The sequence below is a fragment of the Dipodomys merriami genome, unplaced genomic scaffold (assembly GCF_024711535.1).
Source record: "Dipodomys merriami isolate MVZ:Mamm:240054 unplaced genomic scaffold, mDipMer1.0.p SCAF_4, whole genome shotgun sequence".
Lineage (NCBI taxonomy): Eukaryota > Metazoa > Chordata > Mammalia > Rodentia > Heteromyidae > Dipodomys > Dipodomys merriami.
In genome coordinates, this window is record NW_027205603.1 from 41344267 (window position 1) to 41365042 (window position 20776).

At 38.9% G+C, this 20776-nt stretch overlaps 1 protein-coding gene across 15 annotated transcripts in view; it reads left to right on the forward strand.

The window, feature by feature from the left end:
* The window catches only part of CUNH8orf34 (chromosome unknown C8orf34 homolog), a 413720-nt gene that overhangs the window by 153116 nt on the left and 239828 nt on the right, over nucleotides 1-20776 (forward strand). For all 15 annotated transcript variants that reach the window (XM_069990879.1, XM_069990886.1, XM_069990876.1 and 12 more), the window contains one exon: nucleotides 15663-15691. In XM_069990879.1, the coding sequence (XP_069846980.1) occupies nucleotides 15663-15691 (29 nt within the window). The remainder of the gene's footprint in view (nucleotides 1-15662; nucleotides 15692-20776) is intronic.

A 20776-nucleotide genomic window follows, 5' to 3' on the forward strand; every position in this document is an offset into this window, starting at 1 on the left:
GTGATTTAATTTTCAATACCTGAGTTTTAGTGTTGAATCTGTCTTGGGCCCAACACATTTATGACCACATTATCAGTAGGTTTATTGTGGACAGTGTAAATTAATGTATACATGTAGCCTTACTATTTATTGGTGTTTATTTAGCGATTTAGTTACTCAAAATTTAGCTATGTTAGCACCAACTTCCATTTTACTTCATCCTGAACCAGATGTAGTTCATTCTTGTCTGCACTTATTTGACCTTTATAATAGTTTCAGTTTGTAAGCTCTTTCTCTAATAGCAATTTTATTGCTTATCATTCTATCTAGGAGGAAGAAATATAGTATGACATTTTCTTTCAGATATGATCAAAAGAAAATGTCCTAATTCTTGATACGATAGACTTTTCTCCCCAGTGTTAAAGCCATTGATGAAAAAGAGTATTTATAGTGATCTCATAAGTTTAGTAGCGTCTTTAGTGACAATTCTTTCTTTTCTTTACCTTGGTTATTAAACAATTTTACATAGTGCAGAAGTAGTCTTGAGCTTGGTAGAAAATAATTACCCATATTCCTTAAAATGATAGAAAAGACAGAAAAGTCTCAGATGGGAAGCCATCAGTTTTTAAATAAATATTAAATGTAGAACACATACACAAATACACACACACACATACACACACACACACACACACACACACACACACACACACACCACCACCACCACCACCACCACCACCACCACCACCACCACCACAACCACCACCAGTTTTGTTTGTTTTTTTCTGAAGGTCTAACCATGTTGCCCAGGATGGCATTGAACTCAAGATTCTCCTACCTAAGTGCTGGGATGTGTCATTGTACCCAGTTTACACAGTGCTTGGAAATGATAGTCACTCAGAAATGTCATCATTCAAGTTTTCAAGCAAAAGTTTTGTATCACTAATACCTGTATTAGGTACTTTTTCTGGCTTTTCACAAACTTCTCAACATAATGTTCTCTTAAGCACTTATATAAACTGTGACAGAATTCATGGATGACTGTTGTGACCATCACATGTCAGAATGGCTTATAGAGCCTCATCAGGCTGCACAACATGCAGGGTTGGGCATAGGAGACCTTAAATGTCTGGATATGTCCCATTGTAGCCCTTCTGAGCTTTCTTCCAGCATTGCTTCGCTCCTCTTAGGATCCTAGGACTTACCATATGCATCTCTTCAGCTGTGTGTCTCCATCAAACTTTCAACTAGAAAAGACAGCATTTTTGAATAGGGAAGTTGTGAAGATTTAAGACCTTCATGTTCCAAAATTGTGTCTTTCAGTTGCCATGACTGATGGTGTCCTGTTAGGTACATGTTATCAGGGGTGTTCATCACATTATTGTTGATATTAGCCTTAATCAATGGGTTAAGATGCTATCTGTCATGATTCTCTATTTCAAAGCTAATATTCTTCCCTTGGTTAATAACAAATATCGTAGGATAAAATCTTTGAGACTATAATAGCATCCTCTTTCTTTGCAAACTTTCGCCAACTAAGGTTAACATTTTTCCTGCAGCACTTATCTCCTGTGGTGTCCAATGAATGATGTTCTAATTTTCAACTTCCTTCTGAATTTATATGTTGAAATTATTTAATTTAATAAGAGAAAAGAAAGATTTTTAATCATTATTATTATAAGGTCTACTTGCCTTTGCTTTGTGACTGGTTGAATATCTGTTGAATACTTAGGTATGATGTAGACAGGTGTGGACAGGGTTATAAGTATCACTGTAGGAAGAATTCCATGTTACTTATCAGTGGGTGTGGTTCAAGAAGACTAAAATATATACTCAAAGTCAATAACCACTGATTTTTCTTGGCTTTCATTATGTTGAATTTGCCAGATTAAATTTATTCAGTAGTTTCTTGAAAAAATAATATCTGAAAGGGACAAACATGTTAGGAGACTCTGATAATGCTTTTTTTCTGTCCACATTTTTAGTAATGCCATTTTCTATCTGTATTCTGAAGTTAAGCAAGGAATTGAACCCAGGGCTTCATGCATGCTAGGCAAGCACTCTACCACTATGCCACATTCCCAGTCCAATAGATGTATTTTATATAATTGATTAATCATCATAAGAAACTTCAAGAATGAAAGCAAATGGTGCACTTTTATTAGACATTTATTTTGGGGTTTTAAACCCTTTCCTGTACTTAACTGTGCTTTAGTCTCTCCGCCTCTCACTCTCTTCCTGCCCCCCATCTTTCATACACACACTTATTTGAACTTGTAGTCAAAGTGAACTGTATCAATATTAGATACACATTTTTAAAGTGTTGAATTTTGAATACTGTGTGTAGTCTGTTATCTCTTTTACCAACACTTGAGTTAAACCACCCAAGGAAGATATCAGTATTGTGGTGGAGAGCGCAGTGGATAGAGCCATGACCTGGGCTTTGCTCTGACATACCCAAGCTTCCAGTTTTGAATGTAATATTTAGACTCACTCATCATTTTCTTAGTCCTGTGAAATGAAAGCTTTTACATTAGATTAATATAAAAAGTCTTTTCATTTTTTGCAAGCACTTATTTTAATGTTGAGTAATTTGTATTCCAGAGCCCTTATTTCAGTATTGGATAATTCGCATTCCAAAGTTAGAGATTGTGGTTGAATATATTTGCATTCTTTCTGACTTTTTCTTCTTCTTATGTTGGAATCTTCTGGCTGTATCCTGTAGATAGTTTAGTCCCTTATTCCTTCATTGTTTCCCCCTCCCTCTCTCTGGCTTATATTATGAATAACTTAATATTCTCATGGCTGTGACAGAGGTTGAAGGGCTACATCTGGTGACAGAATTCTGAGGCAGAGCAAAGCATCATATTGCCAGAATCTAAGTGTCTGAGCAACCCAACCAAACCCCTTCACATATTAATCAGGTGAACAGATTAATCTGTTATTGAGGAAAGAGCTCCAATCACCTCTTAAAGGTCTCACCTGAGTTATATACCTTTAACAGCTTCTATGGGAGATTCAATCAGAATGCCAGTTTTGTAAGTAACAATCTATATTCCAGCCATTCTCCTACTTCTGCTTTCCAGTCCTCTGCCCAGACTAAACTGTGGAACAGTCTTGCCAGCATCCTTATTTGACCTTATTTCCATTATTTTTTCATCATCTCCTCCTTGCAAAAATGCTGCAGTCATCATCTCTTCTTCCCCAGGCTGAAAGCCTCTGGGGTAAAAAAATGAGAGACATCAAAGCCTAGCACTGCATTGATACTTCATGGTTTTCAATCCTTACCCATTTTGTGTCAGTCCCTTTTCCTCTCTGCAACTGTTTATTTTTCTTAAAACCCACACAAGAATCTGCAGCCCCCATTTAATCATTTAATCTGTTTAAACTGGTAGCTTGCCTCTAACTCTACAGAAAGACTTAGATGAGTGAGTGGAATTTTGTTTCATCTTCTGCTTTCCCTTCATCTACAGCTAAGTACATCCCACCCACCCTTCCCTTCTCCCTCCATTCTTAAAGAAGGCATTTGTCTCACTCAAAGCCACCTCTCCACACCTGGTCTTGATTCCATTTTCTGACAACTCTTGATTCTGCTAATCACGTTATATTTCTTTTGTTATTTGTGACTTTTAAATTTCATCTCCAGCAAGGATTAATTATGGGATATTGAGAATCCTTTCTAACTACTCTGGGTCATGGGTATTTTTACTGTAGAATTACAATAATGATGATACTTATTTCTTAGGTGTGTGTGTGTGTGTGTGTGTGTGTGTGTGTGTGTGTGTGTGTATGTGTGTGTGTGTGTGTGTGTGTGTGTGTGTGTGTGTGTGTGTGTATACACCTCTAAGGGGGTTTGAACTCAGTGCTTGAGCACTGCCCCTTAGTTGAGCCATATCTCAACTGGCCTTATAGTGGTCAATTGAAGCTAAGGGTTTCAGAGACTTTCTTGTCTCAGCTTCAAACTGTGATCTTCAGATCTCAGCCTTGTGAGTAGCTAGGATAACAGGTATGGGCCCACACTGCTCAGGATAGTTTTGTTTTTATTTTTTTCAAATGAGACAGGATACCTAAAATGCTGAGTGCTTCACATATAACCGTTACTAATTACATATTTGGTAGTTTCGCTGTACTTCTGTCGCCGCTTAATAAGTCATCATGAACTTAGTAGCTCAGGAGACACAAGGATTCAGGGTATTGATCAGCAGTAGAGTGCTCGTCTGGCATCCCAGAGGGCCTAGGTTCATTCCCAGAACTGCATTCAAGCACAATAACAAAAAGCCACAAATTATTCCATTACAGTTTCTGTCACTTAGGAATATGGGTATGGTTAGGAACTTGGGGTCCAGGGATAAGGGAATTAAGGTAAGATTTAGGACTATGACCTTACCTGAGGCTTGACATTTCCATCGAGCTCCTTCATGAGCCTGGCCAAATTCTGTCCTAGGAAAGACAGGAGGAGTGAGTTCTCTGTTTTCTCATTGGCCATTGGTGGGCACCGTGCAGGAGTGAGGGGCCATGAGGCCTTTGCCTATTTTCACAGCAGTAGTCCATTTTCTCTTTCAGGGCACAAGGGAGACTATCCCTGAAGTTTACCTTTTAAGTAAAGATATATCTGATTTAGCTTGCTGCTCATACCTGTAATCCTAGCTACTCAGGAGGCTGGGATCTGAGGATCAAGGTTCCAAGTCAGCCCAAACAGGAAAATCCATAAGATTCTTTCTTCCAGTTAGCCAGAAAAAAAAATAGCCAGGAGTAATACTGTGGCTCAAATAGAAGAGTACTGGACTTGAGTAAAAAAAAGCTAAGGGACAGTGCCCAGGCCCTGAGTTCAAATCCCAGTTTTAGCACACAAATAAATTAAAATAAAATAATAAATATCTTTCTGATCTGATCAGAGTCATGAAGGTTAATAGCCTTTGGGTTTACTCAAAGCCTACTGGGTGATATTCTAAACAGTAGAGTGACATTGCTTCACAATCAGGAATGCCACTCCTGTTCAGAGGGAAAGGAGTCTCCAGACGTAGGCCTTGAAGTCTGTTAATACTTCTGCCTACCTGTTACCCCATTTATCAGCCTATAACATGCTCCAGCTAAGCCTCACCAATAGAAACATTGGCCCCATGGATGATTTTGTAGTTTTCAGTAAAAAGAAGCATAATCATAATCAATTCCATGTATTGAAATGATCAATTTCACTTATATGCTATATAAAATAATCATTGAAACATCTTAGTTTTTATATTTTTATTATTTTTAGTAGTTGTAAAAGGAGTTGCTTTTCAACAAAGCAGTTTGTGTATACTAAGTCTTCCTCTATGGTGTGAATTGGAATTCACAGCACATCTGACTTTGGATTAGTCACATTCATTTCAAGAATGTTTGATAGCCACGTGGTGAGTGACTGTATTTGACAGCATAGTTTAACTAATGTTCAAAACAAATGCACTCAAGGTCTTTTCTGGAGCTTGAGTGGACTCTAGGCTCCACCAGGTTCCTTTCTTCCTTTGGTTCAAAATTTCTAAGAGAATAGTCAGTGCTCACTCTTTCCACTTGCTTATTGTCCTTCTACTCTTCAGAACAATAATATTACAGTAAGGATTCTTGTATGAAATGCTTCTCACTGTGGCTCCCAATATGTCCCCAATTGCCAAATGAAATTCAACTTCTCTAGTGCCTGTAATACAAATTCATCCTGCTGATTATGTTGTCTTTCTTCTCACGTCCTGACTTTGTCCTTTCTGGAAGCTGACACAGATCGTAGATCCTCTTTGGGTGCCCTTCCTCACACTACTATCAGTAGGTATGACCTAGAAATTTTTTTTATTGTGAAAAAACTGTACAGAGGGGTTACAATTACATGGGTAAGATAATGAGTACATTTCTTAGAAAATTTTCTTTTTTCTGATATTTTAACTATTGTTCTTATGCTTCATCTTTTGTCTCTATTCTTTTAAGCCCAAGTCATCTACCCTCATCATATAAATATTTCCTCATACAACTAACTCAAATGTGCTCACTTCCTACTCAGACACTTTAAGCTTTATAGTAAATGCCTAAAGCACATCTTTTTTTTTTAAATTTTATTTTATTTTATTTGTGAACATACTATACAGAGGGGTTACAATTACATGGGCAGGATAATGCGTACATTTCTTACCAAGCATTGCAGCCTCCTCCTTTGTTTACCCTTCCCATCCCTTCCCAGCCTCCCCCCTCCCCCCTATCCAAATCCTCCCCCCCCCCCCACTGACGTTGTAAAGCTCGTTTTGGACATGACAACTTGTACTTCTCATTGTTGCAACCGGTCCACCTGTATCTTTAAACGACTTGTTTTTCCCCATCTCCTCCACAAGTTATACTGACATCAAATATAGTGAAAGCAGGGGTTATACTGTGGGGGAGGGACATACAAAGCAACAAAGAGATAATCTTATAAATGCGTTAGAAACACATGCATGAAAGAAAAAACATTAAGGGTTCATTTTCCTAACATCACATTATCTGACCTTTTCTACTTGACTCATACATATACTAGATATTGCAAATAAGGGAAACCATGGGACCTATGTTTCTTTGGGCTTGGCTTACTTCACTTAACATAATTTTTTCCAAATTTTTTCATTTCCTAACAAATGGGGCAATGTCATTCTTTCTGATGGAGGCATAGAATTCCATTGTGTATATATACCACATTTTCTTGATCCATTCATCTACTGAGGGACATCTGGGTTGGTTCCAGATCTTAGCTATGGTAAATAATGCTGCAATAAACATAGTTGTGCTGGTAGCTTTAGTGTGGTCTTGTTTGTAAACATTTGGGTAAATGCCCAAAAGTGGGATTGCTGGGTCATAGGGGAGCTCTATGTGAAGTCTTTTGAGGAACCTCCATACTGCTTTCCAAAGTGGTTGAACAAGTTTACATTCCCACCAACAATGAAGTAAGGTTCCCTTCTGTCCACATCCCCTCCAGCACCTGTTGTTGTTAGAGTTTTTGATTTTGCCATACTAACTGGAGTGAGGTGGAATCTCAATGTTGTTTTGATTTGCATTTCTTTTATGGCTAGGGATGTTGAGCATTTCTTCATGTGTCTAATGGCCATCCTTCTTTCTTCTTCAGAGAAGTTTCTCTTTAAGTCTTTCGCCCACTTATTCATTGGGCAGTTGTTTCTTTGAGGATTTGTTGTTGGGGGGTTTAATTTTTTTTTGAGTTCCAAGTATATTTTAGATATGAGACCCTTGTCCGTTGTATGGCTAGTAAAGATCTTCTCCCAATCCGTGGGCTTTCTGTTGATCTTGCTAGCTATGTCCTTTGCCATGCAGAAGCTCTGCAACTTCATGCAATCCCATTTGTCCAACCTTTCTTTGATTTGTTGTGTTTCCAGGTCTCTATTCAGAAAATTTCGGCCTGAGCCAAGGAGACCTAGGGTTTCTCCTATTCCATTCTGTAATGTTTTCAGAGTGTCTGCTTTGACTCCGAGGTCTTTGATCCATTTGGAGTTGATTCTGGTGCAGGGTGATATATAAGGGTCTAGCTTTAGTTTTCTACAAATAGTTAACCAATTTTGCCAGCACCATTTACTGAAGAGGCTGTCTTTGTTCCATTCTATTGTTTTAGCTCCCTTATAGAAGATTAGATGGCTGTAGGTCTGTAGGTTCATTTCTGGGTTTTGAATTCTATTCTATTGGTCCTGAGGTCTGTTCTTATGCCAATACCAAGGTGTTTTGATTACTATGGCTAAAGCACATCTTTACTTGGCTATCTTACTGCCATGTTAAAGCCAATATATCATCGTGGATCCACCTCCTTTTCAGGACAGCCTTTCTTCCGCATATGTTATATTTGGTGATGGTGGTGCCATAATTTACTGGACCTGATTAGACTCTCTCTCTCTCTCTCTCTCTCTCTCTCTCTCTCTCTCTCTCTCTCTCTCTCTCTCTCTCTCTCTCTCTCTCTCTCTCTCTGTCTCTCTCTCTCTCTCTCTCTCTCTCTCTGTCTCTCATACACATACACACAGGCACACACATACACACTCCCACCCCCCACCTCCTGCCTCCTTATTGAGTGTGTGTGAAAGACTGGATTTCTATAACCTTGTATTAGGAGAGTCTCCTATCCAAAATCACTGTGGCTTAATGCATTGCAAATCATTTTATTCACCCAGGAAATAGCATGATGTGATACTTCAGGGATGCAGACTATGTCTGTGCTGTTGTTCTGCCATCTTCACCATGAACCACTCAAGGTTGCTGTAGAAGCAAGACAATAGAGCACCAGGAGGGTGGTGTCTAATGTCTAGTCATGGAGGTGCTGTGCATTATGGCTTTCATGTTCCACAACCAGCTGTAAGGGACAGGGGTGGGGGGGGGGAGGGGGCGGAACACAGTCCAGCATGTTTCCTGAGGAGAAGTGTGAAAATGGTGAAGGAATGTATTTCTAGTCTTGCTCACACTTGTCCTTTTTCTTTCTCTGGGAAGCCCTCTCTGAAGGTGTAGTGAATCTACAATGAAAACCTGATATATGGGGACTGGGAAGGTGGCTCAGTGGTAGAGCGCTTGCCTTGCATGCATGAGGCCCTGGGTTTGATTCCTCAGCACCACATAAGCAAAAAGAAAAAATGCCAGAAGTGACGATGTGGCTCAAGTGGTAGAGCGCTAGCCTTGAGCTGAAGAGCTGAGGGACAGCGCCCAGGCCCAGAGTTCAGGCCCCACGACCAGACCCAAAACAAACAAACAAACAAACAAAAAAACCCTGATATATTGTTTTAGATATTCAGTAGCTCCATTTAAAATCTGAGTCTGGGTGCCTATGACTGACATCTGTAATTCTAGCTACTCAGGAGGCTGAGATTGGATGATGGAGGTTCAAAGTCAACCAAGGCTGAAACTTGCATCTCCAATTAACCACCAAAAAGCCAGAATTAGAGCTCAAGTCATAGAGTTCTAGCCTTGGGCAAAAGAGCTCAAGTCATAGAGTTCTAGCCTTGGGCAAAAAAGCTAAGGGACATTGCCTAGGCCCTGAATTCAAACCCTCAGCATAGGCACAAAAACAAACAAATCAATAACTAAATAAAAGAAGGCTTTTGAGAAGGTGCTTCATGATTCGGCCATTTATCACGTATCCAGGGCTATGATTGATTCATGCTCTGCACTCACTTGATGTTCTGTTATGTTGTCACCATGCCCTGAAATTCCACCTCACCTCCTTCCACTGCTTCACAATCCAGGAAGCTGGCTGGACTTTTTTTTACCCTCTTCTCTTTACCCTCCGATCAACTTTGTCCTCCAGTCCTAAATCTTACCATAATTCCCTTCTGCCTGGACCCCAATCTACTAATCATACCTATATTCCTGTATGACAGAAACTATAATGTTATCCTTGTCTGGACTGAGTTTACTGCTGCTCTTTGTAAGCTTCTAAGTAGTTCATCTGTTCTCTGGACTTTTAAGATTCCCTAGGGCAAGGCTAATTTGCCCTTGGACTCCACACAGGACTGGCTGCAATGACTAGCACAGAATGCAGCCATGTTTTTCTGAAAGAGTGCTACTGCTGCTTCCATTTTTATTTTTCCTGGTCCATCTTCTTCAGGGCTCCTACCACACTCTGTCTTTCTTCATTTCTAATCTGCCTTCTATTTCTTTAAATATGAAGCTTCATTAGAATATATGAGTTTGGGTGTTTGTAGATTTGATTTCAGTTGCCTGGCTCTTTGAATCTGATTGTGGCTTATATTGAAGGAGTGATATTTAAAATGCATAGTTAAGTAGGCCAACAACTAAATTAAATCAAAGCAAAGAACAACAGCTCACTATTTTGTAAAACTGGAGAACAAACCCCTTTGCTAAAGTGAGCCGCTGTTCCCAGGATGATGAGGCTCCAGTGTTCCTGAGGTTGATGCTCTTGCTGCATCTGGCAGCTTTCACTGAAGCATGACAACAGTAGGATGAGTACTTGCAGGTCATCCAGACTTTGGCCTTTGGATCTATATTTCGAGGCAAACACTGGCTGGAGTTTTTCCAGGAAAAAGTGCCAGGAGTAGGAGAACAGAGGGCAGACATTTGCATTTCATGACTGATAATAGCAAGCACAAAAGAAATATTTCCATATTATATATACTATATATAATATATTATATTCTATCCCTGCACATGTGTTCTTTTTAGAACTTGAGAAAAAAGCATTTTAAAGAAGAAAAATGGGTGGGAGTCCATATATTATTATAGCATCAGTTTTCATTTTTTCTAGAAAGGAATGCGATTTCAGAGAAGTAGAATACATACCAGATGAATATTCTGACTTACCTTTGTGGAATGAATTGCGCTGATTCAGCTTAGAGAATTGGGGAAAGTCTCTACTTTCACTTTATATAGTATAATTCTAGATGAAGCCTATGAAGATAGAAATCTTGGCAACATCTATAGCTCTTGTTTCCTTGATAAAATACAACTAGAATCTGGGGATCTGAGAACCATGACTTCTTTAGAATGAATAAGAAGGTCCATAGATTGAAGGACATAAATGGAAACCATCAAGATCAGTTTGCACTATAGTCACATCATGAAATCCACCTCTGACATGCCTGTGGCAGTCATTGTTTCTTAACCTAGAAGAAAAACTGACTTTTTTCTGTTCTGCAGCAGTCCTAGGGCTTGAACTCAGGACCTAGGTTCTGTCCCTGAGCTTTTTCATTGAAGTCTGGCACTCTACTACTTGAGCTATACTTCCATTTATGGCCTGTTGGTGGTTAAATGGAGATAAGAGTCTCACAGACTTCCCAGCCTGGGTTGGATTTGAACCTCATATTTCAGCCTCCTGAGTAGGGAAGATTACAGGTGTGAGCCATGGAAACCTGATAAAAAAAAAAAAGATGACTATGTGGTGTGTGTGTGTGTGTGTGTGTGCGTGCGCCAGTCCTGGGGCTTGAACTCAGAGCTTGGACTGTCTCTGAGCTTTTGCTCAAGCCTAGCATTCTACCACTTTAGGCACAGCTCTACTTCTAGCTTCTTTGGTTGTTTATTGGAGATAAGAGTCTCACCGACTTTCCTTCCCAGGCTTTTTTCAAACTGCAATACTCAGATCTCAGATTCCTGCGTAGCTAGAATTACAGGTGTGAGCCACCAGTGCTCAGCTGAAAAGCTGACTTTTAAAAGACAACTCGTTTCTGCTCTTTCTTTCAGTCAGCTCAGTTCTTCACTTGATCAACAAACAGCACTACAGCAAGCCACTCCTCTTTGGCTGCACTAAAGGACATTTTCTCTAAGCTCCCATTTCCATGTTCACAAGGACTCTTGCTTCTTCTGCATCATGAGTTCCCATACTCAGATACTGGGCCATCTTTTCTTATATTTCCTAGTAATTCCCTACATTTTCATGTGTCTGTTTTCTGTTTACTACAGATCCCTAGTATCTATAACCTTAAAGAAATCCTAAATATAAAGGACGATGGCTTTTCGGAGTGAATGAGATACCTAAAAGTGACTAAGCTTTGCTCAGGGAATTGCTGTGGATCTTGTTAGGCTCTGGGAAGAATGTTCTGGCTACTCAGTTTATATGATTCCCACTCAAACTTTGTGCTTCTGTGAAGTGTTTCATTAGAATTCTTGCAACTACTTTTAATCAGTGTAAGCTTTGATTAAAAATGAAATGAAGAAGTAAAAGATACCCTAGGCAATTTGACAATGATAATAGAAAATTGGAAATGTTATATATAATAGAAGGGAGATTTATTTGGATAATTTCTTAGGAAAAGTCATCAAAGACCTACAAAATTAAGAAGAGCGAGGGAAGGCATGGGTAGGAGGGAGATAAGTAAGAATGAATGTTTAAAGGGATGACATTGATCAAGATATATTTTATTCATAAATTGCTTTGTTAAATGGCAAGTTCTTTACACAACTACTTAAAGATAATAAGAATATGTGTAAAGATTAAGAAAAATGGTAATGCATATTTGAATAAAATATAGTCAGACAAAACACATGAAGTCATGAGAGACATAGTTCCATATCTGAATAACATTTTCTATTTATTAAGCTGAATTTTATGCTAGTGTAGGCATACTATTTCCTATGCAGAATTATATCTTAAGCACAGCATTTATCTCCTCCATTCTCCACTGTGGAAGGTTTTTATCTCTCAAAAGCCGCCCAGGTTGTTTGCTAAAAGAGAGGAGCTAGTACTATGAGACACATTTTTTGCCTTTATTGTTTAACTCACTTTTTAGTTCTTGGCTACCTTCCAGAAAAGTGATGTATTGGTGCTATCCTATGAATAATGGATTCATAAATCTGAGGTGTAAAAGAATTTAAAGATCAACTCATAGCTTTCTGAAGCTTGAATGAGTTTTAAGAAAGAGTTTTCTTTTTCCAAGTTGGAGGTATTAGAGAAGCAACTTAACAAAATCAAGAGAGTTTCAAGCACTTGAACCATGAGTTACTTAGGTACAGACAGCTAAGCTTTGCAGCACTTGATAAGAAAGAAAATGCCACTTCATATTTTCTACTCTTCTTTTTCTTTTAAAATATATCTTAGTCTTTTAAATGTGTGTATTCAAGTAAAATATTCAGTCTTGATCTTGGATTCATATTGAAATGGAGCATTTCTGTAGAACTGTATTAAGTGCAAATATAAGCATAATCAAAGTTTGGATAAATGGGATTGCATCAAACTTAAAAGTTTCTGCATGGCAAAGGGCATAGAGCTAGCAAGATCAATAGAAATGTGCTTTACTAACAATGTATCAGAGAAGGGCTTCATGTCTAAAATATACTTAGAGCTCAAAAAATTAAATCTCCCTAAAACAAGTCCTCAAGGAAACAGCTCAATTAATAAATGGGCTAAAGATTTAAAGAGCTACTTCTCACAAGAAGAAGGAAGAATGGCCAATAGACTCATGAAGACATACTTGACACCTCTGGCCATGAAAGAAATACAAGCCGGGTGCTGGTGGCTCACGCCTGTAATCCTAGCTACTCAGAAGGCTGAGATCTGAGGATTGCAGTTCAAAGCCAGACTGGGCAGGAAAGTCAGTGAGACTCTTATCTCCAATAAACCCCGAGAAAACTGGAAGTGTGCTGTGGCTCAATGTGGCAGAGCACTAGCCTTGAGCTGAAGAGCTCAGGGATAATGTCTAGGCCCAGGCAGAGTTCAAGCCCCACAACTAGCAGAAGGAAGGAAGAAAGGAAAGAGAGAGAGAGAGAGAGAGAGAGAGAGAGAGAGAGAGAGAGAGAGAGAGAGAGAGAGAGAGAGAGAGAGGGAAGGAGGGAGGGAGGGAGGAAGGAAGGAAGGAAGGAAGGAAGGAAGGAAGGAAGGAAGGAAGGAAGGAAGGAAGGAAGGAAGGAAGGCAAATCAAAACAACATGGAGATTCCTCCTCACCCTAGTTAGAATGGTTATTAACAAGAAAACTGACAATAACAGATTCGGGTGGGGATGTGGCCAAAAACGAATGCTCCTACACTGTTGGTGGGAGTGTAAACTTGTTCAGCCACTCTGGAAAGCAGTGTGGAGGTTCCTCAAAAGACTAAGGAAATGGAAAGAAGGGAAAAATTATATCAAGCCAAACCCAAAGAAATATAGTTTGCAAAGTTTTCCTAATTTTTAGTAATTAGAATGTATCTAAAGCTCTACAAGTAAATATAATGGGTAGTAAAGACAAAAAAATTACACTTACACATGATAAATTATATAGGACTCTAGACATTCACACAATGAGACCAAAGGAGATATTCTTAGGATTAGATCACAAAGGCTTAATAGCTATTTGCATATGATTATATAAAATATTGTTTATTGAAATGAATGCCAAGAACTAGAAATAATGTTTTTTGTTATTTTGCTGTTTTGTTTTTGTTTTTTTCTCCTTTGTTGCTGTTTTAATTATGTACCCTGTATCTTGTATGTTATTTTAATTGTTTGGGGGAGGGTAAGAGAGAGCACAGAAATAGTGGAACAAAGGGTGAACAAATGCAGTGGTGACATGGCACACATTATGTTAAAAATGAACTATACAACTTGTGGGAGAGGAGGGTCAGGAGGGAAAAAATTGGGAGAAAATGAGGGAAGAGAAATGTACTCATTACCTGACCTATGTAATTGTAATCTCTCTATGCATCACTTTTATAATATAAATAAGGAAATAAAATAGATAAAAGTAAATTTAAAAAGGTAAGATTGGCTTTCATAAACTAGAATCATGTACTTTTAATTACTGTACATATTGATGTACCTAGATATGTCAGAGTTTCTACATTTTCTTAAAAATCAGTTATTTAAACTAATCATTGACAATATTAAAACTTCAACATACACAAATGTCTGATTTATGTTTGGCCTTTTGATAGATTTGCAATTTCCCGGCAGGCTCTGGGATGCCATATCTGTCTTCCGTCTCTTGATGACTTTGGAACCACATGTCAGTTATCCCCGGCCTCATATTCAGCAGTGATAGGAGCCAGCTCCCCTGGGAATTTTCTGTGAAGAGTATCTCTCCTTGAATTCTGTGAGGGATCTGATTATACAACTCAGCACAACCTTGAATAATTGTTAAGCTTCACTTACCAACCCCTGGAGTGAAACTTAAGCTGTAATGTTTTCCCATAGTGACAAATAAAAACATCATGGAAATTATTGTGCAGTTGCTGTGCAATTTGAAAGCACCTGTGTCGATACACAGTGCCTGTATTCAGTCTTAGGTACACTGTTGTTTAAAAGATAAAACATAAACAAGCATGGGAGTAAGAGGGGGGGAAGGAAGGGAGGAGGAAGGAGGAAAGAAGGAAGGAAGGAAGAAAGAAAGAAAGGAATTAAAGAAGAAAGGAGGAGTTCCAGTGGAGCAATTGGTTAGTGTGTGATACTTATAAGAAGGAAGGAGGGAAGGAAGGAAGGAAGGAAGGAAGGAAGGAAAGAAGGAAGGAAGGAAGGAAGGAAGGAAGGAAGAGAGGAAGGGAGGAAGGGAGGGAGGGAGGGAGGGAGGGAGGGAGGAAGGGAGGAAGGAAAGAAGGAAGGAAAGAAAGAAAGAAAGAAAGAAAGAAAGAAAGAAAGAAAGAAAGAAAGAAAGAAAGAAAAGAAAGAAAGAAAAGAAAAGAAAGAAAGAAGAAAAGAAGGAAGGAAGGAAGGAGGAACAGGTAGATTGTAATGAGTAGAATGTAGATGATAGAAGAAGTTGTAAGGAGGAGCCATTCATCCATTTGCTCAAGAATCTGTCACTCTAAGGGCCTTAAACTCTGTAGTTGGTTTCATCCTAAACTAAATAAGGAAATTAAAATAAGTGATCTTCAGACACAGGTATGCCCAAGTACCTAGTCATTCTCTGAATCTCCATCAGTTGTTGAGAAGGGGCAAAATTGTAATAGGCTACACTGTGCTTGATCACTATCCTAACGTAACAGCATTTGCATATGTGTCCTTGTGAATTTGTTAGTAGCAGCAAACAACCTACAAGAACCATGGTCCTTGTCTGGTTTTCTCACACCATTTGCTTTGTTCATCATTTCATGGCTACCATAGTTGACCTGACGCCTAATTTGTTTTCATTAGTAGGAAGGGTATGCCACATTATTTTGAAGAATTAGTGAAAAGAAATAGGACATTCAGTAGATTTACAAATAGAACCTTTGGTTTGATTTTTAATTTTGGCTATTAAGCATTGCTTCTAAAAGTGTCTTATAAATCTCTTTTGAATCCCAGGTATTGCGATTTCAGATGAACTCGATAAGGTAAGCTGAACTATTTATCTACGAAAAGAAAATATAGAACTTATGTTTTAATCCATTGGATAAGTCAAAGTTTCTGAATTTTTTAATGCTACCTTTTAAAGAATTTCAGTGCTGTATGCTTAGATTTATGTATGAAAATTATTGTAGTAAATGTACATCATGTGCTTTTATAAGTACTGACCTTTAGAATTTGGTTAGAGGAAACAAAATCACTGTAATTACTAAATCACTATTTTAAGACTGACAACTGATAACATCATTATATCTACTCACATAAATAATTATTTAAATTACTTAGATTGGTCATTTTTAAATGATGGTGATGATGATGATGGTGATGATGATGATGATGATGATGATGATAGTGAATTAGTGACAATGGTGATGATGCTGGTTGCAGTAATGATAATAGTATGACATTAACAATGATAGTGGTGATGATGATAGTGACAGCAAAGACATTTGTAATTTCCCACAACTACCCTTAGGCATCTTACTCATGAAGGTCAGAATATTTTATAAATAATTTCTCACAACCAAGAAACTCTGATGATCGTCTGAGCCAGGTGGTAGTAGTGTGGGTGCTGATAGCAGCATGTGTAGGGTTATATTTGAACAGTAGTATATATAACACTGCTATTGGAACAGCTGTGGGGAGTTGTGGAGGATATTAGGCAATGACTATTGCTAGTTTTGGGAAATGAACATCTCAGAGAAGTGTGCTACAATTGTCCAACCCTGGAAAAACTGGACAAACAGCCAGTTTGTCAGTTTGGAGGTAACACCAAGAGTTCTCTTTAGGATTATGTATTTTGAGTTGTCTATTAAACATGCTTATATGGGTTGATACTCACAAGAGATGTACATTTCCAGTCACTAGGACAGAATTTCTCTTTGAGGAGAGGTATCTCAGAACCTCTTTATAATTCCTATAAATTTATTTTAAAAAGCCCCCTAAAGCTTTTGTTTATTTATATTTGTCATATTTTCTAATATCAGCTAATAAAGCTGATAAAAATTTCACCTGGCAAAAAAACAGTGATTATGCTTACACTTGCCCAAATAACGTATTTATGGAATACTTTTCCAAAACAAAATATTATTAAGAAAGTAATCTTGTTTACAGTTTTGCAAGCCTCTTTAATATGTGGCTCAGTTGAAAACTGGCAGAATTTTCCTGTCTGCTTCTCTATTTTATCTGTTGTGATATTTTTCTCTAGATAAAGGAAATCTGGCAGCAGAAATGGGCTTGAGAGGGGCAAGGCACATAGAAATAGCCACCATCCATACTGGGTGGGTTTGGTGGAGCTATCTCTCTAGACAAAGAATATATTGCAATGTGGTTTACAAAACTGGGGTCAAATATATCATGGCATTTTAAAATAGCAAATTACTATATGAAAGTGTATCATTTCCCCAAACACAATAAAGTCAGTATTCTACCTCAAACAGGAAGACAACTGCATTCCTGACTCACTAAACGTGTATGTATATATTCTTAAAGATGAATTCCTTTTAGTAAACTAATTTCAAAATACTAAAAATACTAAAATCACAAATATTAAAATTAAGTTAGCCAGGCATCAGTGGCTCATGCTTGTAATCCTGAGAACTGAGGATCACAATTTGAAGCTAGCCTGGACAGGAAAATTCATGAGACCCTTTTCTTCAAAAAGCCAGAATTGTAAGCTGTGGCTCAAGCGATAGGGCAGTAGCCTTGAGAAATAAACACCACAACAAAAAAGCTCAGGGACAGCCCTCCAGCCCTGAGTTCAAACCCCAGGACTATCATAGACACACACACACACACACACACACACACACACACACACACACACACACACACACACACACACACACACACACACACACACACACAATTTAGTTTAATTGCTCACTGTAAGAACTCCTCAAAACTAGATTTGGGCTATGACTAACAAGTGTGATCACAGGCAGATGTATTCCCTTGTCCTTCTCTCTCTGGGTTTTGCTCATATCTCTGTGTGTCCATTGTGTGTACTCCATAAACCATAACTTTCCTAATAATGTGCAGGAACTTAATAATCCTTTCTCTTGCAGTTATGGTCTGCCATCACTGTAAATACAAAGATATAAGCATTATCATTTCTAGATCCTCCCTCCTCCTATATACTCCACAAAATCCTGGCTTCCTGATTTTACATTAGCTGGTCTAGAGTTGTGTCTGACTTTGAAGCGCTTTGTTTCCCATTTCCTGTGCTTGAGTAACATTGTGGCCATGGTGTGTGCACTGTGGCTGATATACTAAAGAACTTTATTTTTATACTGAAATTGGTTTGAATGCCTTGCCATTTGATCAGGAAGCCTGCTCCGGACACATCCTTCTCTTCATACCTATTTTCTTCCCAGCCCTCGGTTAGAGGAATACTATTATAATACAATTACATGATAGCCCATCTTCCTTCACCTACAAAAAGCTTCTGGAATTTGCTGAAATTTACTACTTTTCATTTTCATTAAGGAAAGCACCCAAACTGACTTTACTTTCCTGTGTGATTTTCAAATAACACAAAGGAACCCCAGGCTTCCAGCCAGAGTCACAGCTACTATTCTTTGCCTGCTTGGAGAGCACTCTGGTTGAGTGAGAGAGCCTGTCTTACAGCTCCCCCTTGTGACCATGAAGCTCATACTCCTGAGTTTTCCTGATTGCAAAGCAAAATGCAGGCTGCTCCTAAAATCCAGGAGATTAAGACTGATTTACAGATTTCAAAGATTGGCATTGATATTCTTCCACCATTGTTCTTCCTGCTAAGTATGGCTTTTGCTATTCTGGGTCTTTTATTATTCTATCTGAATTTAAGATTGCTTTCTCTATTTCTTTACAGAAAGTTGTTGGGATTTGGATGAGTATTGTCTTGAATTTATACATTGCTCTGGGAACTATTGCCATTTTTATATGTTAATTCTTCCCACCCAGGAGAATGGGAGGTTTTTCTAGTTCCTTAAATCTGCTTCAATTTCTTTTTCTTTTTTTAAACTTTCTCAATAGAGGCTCTTTACTTCTTTGGTTAAGTGGTGGTAGTGTCTATGTATGAGTACATATGACTATATGAAAAATATACATGAATATGGATAAAATATATGAATGTAGGTTGACAGTTTTATTCATTTCTTTACTTTTATGCTCCGAATGTCAAACATTTGTGTAAGTGCCACAACTTAACATGTCCATTTAAGTGTCCAGCTGTTCTGGACCAGACTCACCCCTTCTGTCCTTCTCTCCCATCCCATCTGCCCCTGTCCAACTCCCAGACTTATTTTACCTTCCTCACTTCCTCCATTACGTCCTCAGACTCTTCTGACTCCAGTTCGCCCTTCTGAGGTTTGCCTCAACCCAATGGGAGCCATGCTGATGACAGAGGCCGGGGTTGGCCCTCTGCCAAGGATGGCCTGAAATTAGCCGCTGAGATGGCACCCTCATTCCAGAGCTCTGAATCGATCCAGCTGAGTGTAGTCTTCAGCTGACCTCTCACATTGCTGCTGAGTTTCTTCATTGTCTTCTGCCGTCTTTGCTCTCTTCCAGGTTTCCCCAAGAGAAAACCTCCCTAATAAATCACTCCCTCCACCTCTGATTCCATGGAACTCTACCTAAGATGAGCCAACAGAAAAATCCTCCTAATTCAGAATCCAGTGGAAAATAGTTCTAAGATTCTCTGCTAACTGACAAATTAGGTGCTGATGCCTATCTATCTCTCTACATGTCTATCTATCTATCTATCTATCTATCTATCTATCTATCTATCTATCTATCTATCTGTCTATTTATCTATCTATTGTTGTCAGTATGGGGGATTCAACTTTGGGCCTTGGGGTTGCAAATCAGGTTCTCTACCCCTTCTGCCATGTTTCCAGCTCCTTTTAGTCCTCGTTGTTGCCTTATGCCTTGGTTTCAATTCTCCTATGGATGCTTCCCCGTCACTGTGGATGACAGGTGCATGCCACTATCCTGGGCATTGGTTGGGTTGGGATGGGGGATCATGAACTTTTATGTCCTTAAACCACATTCCCCCAGCTTCATTTCTCAATGAAGGAGCTAGGATTACAGGCTTGAGATACTTCATATCTTTCTGAGACTGGAATTAAGGTTTCCATCTTGTGGATCACATCTGTATATCTTTGGCCTTATGTCCATTTCTCTACTCAGACTCTGTTCAGCAAATGATTGGGTAAAGCAGCTAGACTTCATAGACTTCCTGGTCATATTTTTGTTTATTTCCACATTTTTGTGTCTTCTTTTCTCTCCAACTGCTATTTATCCTTCCCTGGTCTCCTTGCTCCTGTTATCTCTTGAGGACATAGTTGACTGCATCCATATTCTTGCCACACGTGTAGGTACTGTTGTTCACCAATTGAAGAAATGTCCTGGGTTTAAAGTATGAACTATTTCAAAGTTTTGGGACACTATTTGAGAAGGAACTAACTCTAGGAGCAATCTAAATCTACACAGAATTCAGTGTGACATTCTCTTTGTCATTCCAGTTGTGTCACCACTGACCTTTTTGCCATCTGGTGTCATCACCCCTCACATAGCCACAGGAAACCAAGTATTCATGAGAAACTAACCATTCCTCATAATGAATCCTTGGAAAATCATCTGCCATTTGTCCTTCATGAAGCAGATGTTATATGTTGTCTTTTGCCTGTGGTATTTGGGTTTGAACTGGGGGCATCAGCCAATGTAAATTCTGTATAATGTTAATCATCATGGTATTTTCAAAATCTTTGTTTCTTTTTTTGTGGAATGGGGATTTGAACTCATGCCCTCACACTTGTAAGCCAGATACTCCACCACTTGGGCCATGCCCCTAGTATTTTATTTGTTTGTTCATTTTGTGTGTGGTTTTTTTTTTGGGGGGGGGGGCTGGTCATGGGGCCTGAACTCTGGGCCTGGGCGCTGTCCCACAGTGCCACTTCCGGCTTTTTTCTTTTTGCTTATGTGGTGCTGAGGAATTGAACCCAGGGCCTCAGGCATGCAAGGCAAGCGCTCTACCACTGAGCCGCCTTCCAAGCCCCCATTTTGTGTGTTTTTGTTCAGGGAGGGTCTTC